Source organism: Gobio gobio (assembly GCF_949357685.1).
Source record: "Gobio gobio genome assembly, chromosome: 15".
NCBI classification, from domain to species: domain Eukaryota; kingdom Metazoa; phylum Chordata; class Actinopteri; order Cypriniformes; family Gobionidae; genus Gobio; species Gobio gobio.
The window spans coordinates 51,283,929-51,293,928 of record NC_137108.1 but is presented as its reverse complement, the minus strand read 5'-3'; the positions used below and the strand labels follow the sequence as shown (position 1 = coordinate 51,293,928).

Here is a 10,000-nt window from a genome sequence, read left to right as displayed (position 1 = left end):
GTGTTTGTGAGTGTGTGTATTTGTGTGTGTGTGAGTATTTATGTGTGTGTGTGTGTGTGTGTGTGTGTGAGTATTTGCGTGTGTTTGTGAGTATTTGCGTGTGTGTGTTTGTGAGTAGAGCATGTGCGTGAGTATTTGTGTGTGTGTGAGTAGAGTATGTGTGTGAGTTTTTGTGTGTGTGTGTGTGTGAGTATTTGTGTGTGAGAGTATTTGTGTGTGTGTGTGTGTGTGTGTGTGTGTGTGTGTGTGTGTTTGTGTGAATATTTGTGTGTGTGAGTGTTTGTGTGTGTGTGTATTTGTGTGTGTGAGTATTTGTGTGTGTGTGTGTTTGTGAGTATTTGTGTGTGTGAGTATTTGTGTGTGTGTTTGTGTGTGAATATTTGTGTGTGAGTATTTGTGTGTGGGTGTGTGAGAGAGAGTGTCACAAGAAACCGTCGATCAGTTAACAGTTTAATCTCATTTACTGCAATAATTATAATCCACAGATTATTCTTTTATTAGTAACAGTAATCATGTTTATTATGTGCAGATATAAATGTATAAAAAGGCACAGGATCTGTCAATCAAAGCTTCAAAGGTTCACATGTGATCAACTTCATTAGTGACCAACCACCACAAACAACAGTAATAACACACACACACACACACACACACACACACACACACACACACACACACACACACACACACACACACACACACACACACACACACACACACACACACACACACACACACACACACACACTGATGATTAATACACACATGTAAAGAGTCAAACTGAAGCACATCAGCAGAATCAGCTCTGAACACATAAAGAGACGAACTCTTCTGACACTATTAGGCACACTTTGGTTCATCACAGTTATCAGAGCTCTGGCTCATGTCAGGATTTATTGCTGTAGAGTTTGATCATGTGATTCAGATCCAGTCGACCACGATGCTAATGATGCTAATGATGCTAATGCTAGAAACACGAAGTTGTGTACAAGTGAAGCCCAAACCCTCAAAGTCTACAGAAATGAAAAGCACGACTCCTCCGGCTGTGAAGACGTCAGTCTTGATCCCCGGTGGATCTCTGTGGATCCGCTCCGTCTGCTCCGACCACTGAAACACACACACACACACACACACACACACACACACACACACACACATTTCTGATCTGTAGTAATGACTGAGTGTAATTTGTTTTGGCATACGTGTGTAAAAGAGTTAGACTAAATGCCTATATGCACATGGCCTGATCAAATTGAGACAGGTTATATTCCATTCATATTTATGACATGGAATGTTTATTAAATTGCAAACACACACACACACACACACACACACACACACACACACACACACACACACACACACACACACACACACACACACACACACACACACACACACACAAACATACTGTATATATACACTGATCAGGCATAACATTATGACCAGTGAATGACACTGATGACCTGTTAGTGGGTGGGGATATATTAGGCAGCAAGTGAACATGTTGTCATGTTGATGTGTTAGAAGCAGGAAAAATTGGCAAGCGTAAGGATTTGAGTGAGTTTGACAAGGGCCAGATTGTGACGGCTAGAAGACTGGGTCAGAGCATCTCCAAAACTGCAGCTCTTGTGGCGTGTTCCCGGTATGCAGTGGTCAGTCTCTATCAAAAGTGCTCAGAGGAAGGACCAGTGGAGAACCGGCCACAGGGTCATGGAGGACCAGTGGAGAACCGGCCACAGGGTCATGGAGGACCAGTGGAGAACCGGCCACAGGGTCATGGAGGACCAGTGGAGAACCGGCCACAGGGTCATGGAGAACCAGTGGAGAACCGGCCACAGGGTCATGGAGGACCAGTAGAGAACCGGCCACAGGGTCATGAAGGACCAGTGGAGAACCGGCCACAGGGTCATGGAGGACCAGTGGAGAACCGGCCACAGGGTCATGAAGGACCAGTGGAGAACCGGCCACAGGGTCATGGAGGACCAGTGGAGAACCGGCCACAGGGTCATGGAGAACCAGTGGAGAACCGGCCACAGGGTCATGAAGGACCAGTGGAGAACCGGCCACAGGGTCATGAAGGACCAGTGGAGAACCGGCCACATGGTCATGGAGGACCAGTGGAGAACCGGCCACAGGGTCATGGAGGACCAGTGGAGAACCGGCCACAGGGTCATGGAGGACCAGTGGAGAACCGGCCACAGGGTCATGGAGGACCAGTGGAGAACCGGCCACAGGGTCATGAAGGACCAGTGGAGAACCGGCCACAGGGTCATGGAGGACCAGTGGAGAACCGGCCACAGGGTCATGGAGAACCAGTGGAGAACCGGCCACAGGGTCATGGAGGACCAGTAGAGAACCGGCCACAGGGTCATGAAGGACCAGTGGAGAACCGGCCACAGGGTCATGGAGGACCAGTGGAGAACCGGCCACAGGGTCATGAAGGACCAGTGGAGAACCGGCCACAGGGTCATGGAGGACCAGTGGAGAACCGGCCACAGGGTCATGGAGAACCAGTGGAGAACCGGCCACAGGGTCATGAAGGACCAGTGGAGAACCGGCCACAGGGTCATGAAGGACCAGTGGAGAACCGGCCACATGGTCATGGAGGACCAGTGGAGAACCGGCCACAGGGTCATGAAGGACCAGTGGAGAACCGGCCACAGGGTCATTGAGGACCAGTGGAGAACCGGCCACAGGGTCATGAAGGACCAGTGGAGAACCGGCCACAGGGTCATGAAGGACCAGTGGAGAACCGGCCACAGGGTCATGAAGGACCAGTGGAGAACCGGCCACAGGGTCATGGAGGACCAGTGGAGAACCGGCCACAGGGTCATGAAGGACCAGTGGAGAACCGGCCACAGGGTCATGAAGGACCAGTGGAGAACCGGCCACAGGGTCATGGAGGACCAGTGGAGAACCGGCCACAGGGTCATGGAGGACCAGTGGAGAACCGGCCACAGGGTCATGGAGGACCAGTGGAGAACCGGCCACTAAGGCTCATTGAGCTACTGGAGCTCAAACTGCTCAAGAAGTTAATACTGGTTCTGATAGAAAGGGGTCAGAATACACTGAGCATCCCATATTGTTGCGTATGGGGTGGCACAGCCGCTGACCAGTGCCCGTGCTGACCCCTGACCCCGCCCAAAGCACCAACAGTGGCCTGTGAGCATCACAACTGGACCACGGAGCAATGGAAGAAGGAGGCCTGGTCTGATGATCACGTGTTCTTCTATATCACTTGGATGGCCGGGTGCGTGGCTTACCTGGGGAACACATGGCTCCAGGTGCACTATGGGAAGAAGGCGTGGTGGCGGAGGCAGTGATGCTTTGGGCAATGTTCTGCTGGGAAACCTTGTCTAGTGGAGTCCATGCCTCCACAGGTCAGGGCTGTTTTGGCAGCAAAAGGGGGACCAACACAATATTAGGATGGTCATAATGTTATGCCATCCATCAGCTACACTGACCAAAACTCTCCCAGAGCCCCAGCAAGTGTTCATATGTTTCACAGAGGCGTTGTTGTTCTCTCTGTAGTGTTTGTCCTGGTGTCTGTGATGCTCATACGGCCCAAACATGCCGTAGAAAAGCACATCCATTTTGAATAAATGTTATCATCAGAATGAGGATATTGATTATGACTGAATCCTGTATAAAGCGGCTCTGTGGCACGGCCCAGAACATCTGCCGTCATCAGGACACGCTAAGAGCTCGCCTTACATAATCTGAGCAACACAAAGAGCATCAATGTGTCAGCAGAGGCTGTTGTGCAGATGTGAAGAACTGACATGTGTGTGTGACGCTGTGTAGTGTCTAGACTGCAGTACACAATCCCTGTCCTGTCCGCCAGCATTAGATATGCACTGCCGTACTAATGACCCCTGCTTTACTGACCCTGGGCTTCACTGACCCTGTGCTTCACTGACCCTGTGTTTCACTGACCCTGTGCTTCACTGACCCGTGCTTCACTGACCCTTCACTGACCCTTGCTTCACTGACCCTTCACTGACCCCTGCTTCACTGACCCTGTGCTTCACTGACCCGTGCTTCACTGACCCCTGCTTCACTGACCCCTGCTTCACTGACCCTGTGCTTCACTGACCCTGTGCTTCACTGACCCTGTGCTTCACTGACCCGTGCTTCACTGACCCTGTGCTTCACTGACCCTGTGCTTCACTGACCCTGTGCTTCACTGACCCTGTGCTTCACTGACCTGTGATTTACTGACCCTTTGCTTCACTGACCTGTGATTTACTGACCCTGTGCTTCACTGACCCTGTGCTTCACTGACCTGTGATTTACTGACCCTGTGCTTCACTGACCCTGTGCTTCACTGACCCCTGCTTCACTGACCCTGTGCTTCACTGACCCGTGCTTCACTGACCCTGTGCTTCACTGACCTGTGCTTCACTGACCCTGTGCTTCACTGACCCTGTGCTTCACTGACCTGTGATTTACTGACCCTGTGCTTCACTGACCCTGTGCTTCACTGACCCGTGCTTCACTGACCCTGTGCTTCACTGACCTGTGATTTACTGACCCTGTGCTTCACTGACCCTGTGCTTCACTGACCCTGTGCTTCACTGACCCGTGCTTCACTGACCCTGTGCTTCACTGACCTGTGATTTACTGACCTTGTGCTTCACTGACCCTGTGCTTCACTGACCCGTGCTTCACTGACCCTTCACTGACCCCTGCTTCACTGACCCTGTGCTTCACTGACCCGTGCTTCACTGACCCTGTGCTTCACTGACCTGTGATTTACTGACCCTGTGCTTCACTGACCCTGTGCTTCACTGACCCGTGCTTCACTGACCCCTGCTTCACTGACCCTGTGCTTCACTGACCCTGTGCTTCACTGACCCTGTGCTTCACTGACCCGTGCTTCACTGACCCTGTGCTTCACTGACCCTGTGCTTCACTGACCCTGTGCTTCACTGACCCTGTGCTTCACTGACCTGTGATTTACTGACCCTTTGCTTCACTGACCTGTGATTTACTGACCCTGTGCTTCACTGACCCTGTGCTTCACTGACCTGTGATTTACTGACCCTGTGCTTCACTGACCCTGTGCTTCACTGACCCCTGCTTCACTGACCCTGTGCTTCACTGACCCGTGCTTCACTGACCCTGTGCTTCACTGACCTGTGCTTCACTGACCCTGTGCTTCACTGACCCTGTGCTTCACTGACCTGTGATTTACTGACCCTGTGCTTCACTGACCCTGTGCTTCACTGACCCGTGCTTCACTGACCCTGTGCTTCACTGACCTGTGATTTACTGACCCTGTGCTTCACTGACCCTGTGCTTCACTGACCCTGTGCTTCACTGACCCGTGCTTCACTGACCCTGTGCTTCACTGACCTGTGATTTACTGACCTTGTGCTTCACTGACCCTGTGCTTCACTGACCCGTGCTTCACTGACCCTTCACTGACCCCTGCTTCACTGACCCTGTGCTTCACTGACCCGTGCTTCACTGACCCTGTGCTTCACTGACCTGTGATTTACTGACCCTGTGCTTCACTGACCCTGTGCTTCACTGACCCGTGCTTCACTGACCCCTGCTTCACTGACCCTGTGCTTCACTGACCTGTGCTTCACTGACCCTGTGCTTCACTGACCTGTGATTTACTGACCCTGTGCTTCACTGACCCTGTGCTTCACTGACCCGTGCTTCACTGACCCTGTGCTTCACTGACCTGTGATTTACTAACCCTGTGCTTCACTGACCCTGTGCTTCACTGACCCTGTGCTTCACTGACCCGTGCTTCACTGACCCTGTGCTTCACTGACCTGTGATTTACTGACCCTGTGCTTCACTGACCCTGTGCTTCACTGACCCTGTGCTTCACTGACCCGTGCTTCACTGACCCTGTGCTTCACTGACCTGTGATTTACTGACCCTGTGCTTCACTGACCCTGTGCTTCACTGACCCGTGCTTCACTGACCCTTCACTGACCCTTGCTTCACTGACCCTTCACTGACCCTTGCTTCACTGACCCTGTGCTTCACTGACCCCTGCTTCACTGACCCTGTGCTTCACTGACCCGTGCTTCACTGACCCTGTGCTTCACTGACCTGTGCTTCACTGACCCTGTGCTTCACTGACCTGTGATTTACTGACCCTGTGCTTCACTGACCCTGTGCTTCACTGACCCGTGCTTCACTGACCCTGTGCTTCACTGACCTGTGATTTACTGACCCTGTGCTTCACTGACCCTGTGCTTCACTGACCCTGTGCTTCACTGACCCGTGCTTCACTGACCCTGTGCTTCACTGACCTGTGATTTACTGACCCTGTGCTTCACTGACCCGTGCTTCACTGACCCTGTGCTTCACTGACCTGTGATTTACTGACCCTGTGCTTCACTGACCCTGTGCTTCACTGACCTGTGCTTCACTGACCCTGTGCTTCACTGACCTGTGATTTACTGACCCTGTGCTTCACTGACCCTGTGCTTCACTGACCTGTGATTTACTGACCCTGTGCTTCACTGACCCTGTGCTTCACTGACCCGTGCTTCACTGACCTGTGATTTACTGACCCTGTGCTTCACTGACCCTGTGCTTCACTGACCCGTGCTTCACTGACCCTGTGCTTCACTGACCTGTGATTTACTGACCCTGTGCTTCACTGACCCTGTGCTTCACTGACCCTGTGCTTCACTGACCCGTGCTTCACTGACCCTGTGCTTCACTGACCTGTGATTTACTGACCCTGTGCTTCACTGACCCTGTGCTTCACTGACCCTGTGCTTCACTGACCCGTGCTTCACTGACCCTGTGCTTCACTGACCTGTGATTTACTGACCCTGTGCTTCACTGACCCTGTGCTTCACTGACCTGTGCTTCACTGACCCTGTGCTTCACTGACCCTGTGCTTCACTGACCTGTGCTTCACTGACCCTGTGCTTCACTGACCCTGTGCTTCACTGACCCTGTGCTTCACTGACCCTGTGCTTCACTGACCCTGTGCTTCACTGACCCTGTGCTTCACTGACCTGTGCTTCACTGACCCGTCCTTAAAAGGTATAAGTACATCTTTGTTATGCAGATGCAGGCTGTGTGATTAATTAGTTTGACCTTCCTTGTGACCCCATGTGCTCATAGAGCTCAACTGCCCCATAACCCCATGCGTTACCCTCTGGGGCAGCTGCACAGATCACATTCTCCTCAGCAGCTGCCGCCATAATCACAGGGGCTGGACTCGGTTCCACTGGAGTGGGTTCTAGAACTGGTTGTACAGCTGGGCTTGGTTCCACTGGAGCAGGTTCTGGAGCTGGAGTTGGTTCCACCGGAGTGGGTTCTGGAGCTGGTTCTAGAGCTGGGCTTGGCTCTACTAGAGTGGGTTCTTGAACTGCGGTTGGTTCCACTGCGGTGGGTTCTGGAGCTGTGCTTGGTTCCACTGGTGTGGGTTCTGGAGTTGGTCCTAGAGCTGGGCTTGGCTCTGCTAGAGTGGGTTCTTGAACTGCGGTTGGTTCCACTGGGGTGGGTTCTGGAGCTGTGCTTGGTTCCACAGGAGTGGGTTCTGGAGTTGGTTCTAGAGCTGGGCTTGGCTCTACTAGAGTGGGTTCTTGAACTGTGGTTGGTTCCACTGGGGTGGGCTCTGGAGCTGGGCTTGGTTCCACTGGAGTGGGTTCTAGAGCTGGGCTTGGCTCTACTAGAGTGGGTTCTTGAACTGTGGTTGGTTCCACTGGGGTGGGCTCTGGAGCTGGGCTTGGTTCCACTGGAGTGGGTTCTAGAGCTGTGCTTGGTTCCACAGGAGTGGGTTCTGGAGTTGGTTCTAGAGCTAGGCTTGGTTCCACTGGAGCAGGATCTGGAGCTGGAGTTGAGTCTAGAGCTGGGCTTGGCTCTACTGGAGTAGGTTCTGGAGGTGGTTCTAGAGCTGGGCTTGGCTCTACTGGAGTGGGTTCTTGAACTGCGGTTGGTTCCACTGGGGTGGGTTCTTGAACTGGGCTTGATTCCAGTGGAGTGGGTTCTAGAGCTGTGCTTGGTTCCACTGGAGTGGGTTCTGGTGTTGGATTTTGTTCTAGAGCTGGGCTTGGTTCCACTAGAGCGGGTTCTGGAGATGGTTCTAGAGCTTGAGTTGAGTCTAGAGCTGGGCTTGGCTCTACTTGAGTAGGTTCTGGAGCTGGTTCTAGAGCTGGCTGTGGTTCCACTGGAGCGGGTTCTGGAGCTGGTTCTAGAACTGGGCTTGCTTCCTCTGGAGTGGGTTCTGAGCTTGGGTCTGAGTCGCCTGATGGGAATTCTGGAGCTGGTTTGGGTTCTGCAGTGAGAGTGACCTGGACAGGTGTGAGATCTGCTGCTGGTTCCAGAGTGAGGGTGGGTTCTGCAGTCTGCTCTGGTTCTGAGGCCTCAGTCTGGACCTCGTCCGCCGGTCCCGGGCCCATCTCGTCCAGAAGAGTGCTTTGAACAGGAAGCTGCAGCTGATCTGAGATGGTCTCGCTGTCAAGGCCATCACGACTGACTGCAGAAAAACACAAACCGTTTATTAACACGCAAACATAATGTTTTTCATCAGAATTAATTATTTATTTTAGTTCTGAAATGTAAATAAGGCAGAGAGTTCTCCAGAGTTCTCCATATTCCTGTGCCATGAGCAGTGGCGCTTGGATCTGATGCTGAGATGCTCTGATAGTCTTCAGTTATTCGTCTGTAGTCTGAGCAGCACAAATGTAATGTGTATCGCTCATTCTGAACACACACACACACACACACTCACACACACTCACACACACACACACGCACACACACTCACATGCACGCGCACACACACGCACTCACACACACACACACACACACACACACCTCACACACACACATGTTTGTTTTTGTGAAATGTGAGGACATTCCATAGGCGTAATGGTTTTTATACCGTAAAAACCGTATTTTCTATACCCTTACACTAGCCTGGCTCCGCCCTCCTACGTACTTCCGCTCAATTTTCATTTTCCTTCAGTACTACGTCTGGGACTGCGGTGTATGCTTAGGTTTTCCCCCGAACAATTTTTTACCGGTCCAATCAGCGAACAGAGGGAGTGGCTGAGAGCGATGACGTTGATGTCGTGCGCTAGTTTGAGTTGTAGTTCAGTAATGGCGGCGGTGAAAGATGCGAGTGTGTGGCAGCGCTGACGAATGTCCAGAAGTTAAAACCGGAGTGTGGCGAGGTGGACGAGCGAGTGACACCGGTGTACGTGATTGAGACACACCGGTCTCGAGTCCTCTCATGAGGGAGCACGGACACATATAAGGACGAGCGACACCGGTGAAGGACGAGAGAGGACCAGGCCTGGATTTTAAGATGCGTTTTGTTATGTTTGTGCGCGGCAGTCGTCCGTGAGGGGCTGCCGCTTTTACTTTCATTTTGTGTTTATTATTTGATTAAAAGTTGTTAAACGTTCGCCGGTTCCCGCCTCCTTCTTCCCTGAACAAACGAACTCCCGTTACACGGAGCAAGAACAATCACTGCTGTACTGCTGATGTTGTGGTCCGGGAAAAGTCTTTTCCAGCTCGCTCCGTTAGTGGTGAAGGAGTTGCTGAAGCCGTCCGTCTCCCACCACCCGCGAGAAAAACCCAGGCTGAATTATCGACTGCTTTTGACAAACACCAAGGTCGTGTGGTAATGTAATTGCTTTCCGAATCCACATCTCTGAGTTTTCAAGAATATATCACTTCAAAACTCACTGTTTATATCCTTTATAGACCCTTTCAGAGCACTGTACGGTTGCGTGAGCTGTAATTTGCATTTCTAGACTTGTATTTCTTTAAATACTGGCAAGTGTTTACAAGAGCAAAATATTTCATCACCGCTCAAAAAATAAAAGAAGAAAAGCACGTAAACATTTGAATTGGGCTGTTATTCACGGCAGTATTTATTCTTATCATACCAAGCATATGACATTTTATTGACAGCATATACAATCATGTTATGATTGCACGAGATATGCACCACGAGAGCAGCGCGTTCCGATCACAAAACTCTCCTCTCCACCGTGAATAA

At 51.6% G+C, this 10,000-nt stretch overlaps 1 protein-coding gene across 1 annotated transcript in view; it reads right to left on the bottom strand.

The window, feature by feature from the left end:
- Positions 1–437: 437 nt before the first annotated feature.
- The window catches only part of LOC307139188 (uncharacterized protein), a 12,718-nt gene continuing 3,155 nt past the window's right edge, over positions 438–10,000 (bottom strand). Inside the window, exons 2-3 of the mRNA XM_079838080.1 lie at positions 7,142–8,467; positions 438–1,107 (exon numbers count right to left, since the gene is read on the bottom strand). Of these exons, the coding sequence (XP_079694206.1) occupies positions 1,055–1,107; positions 7,142–8,467 (1,379 nt within the window). The 3' untranslated portion in view covers positions 438–1,054. The remainder of the gene's footprint in view (positions 1,108–7,141; positions 8,468–10,000) is intronic.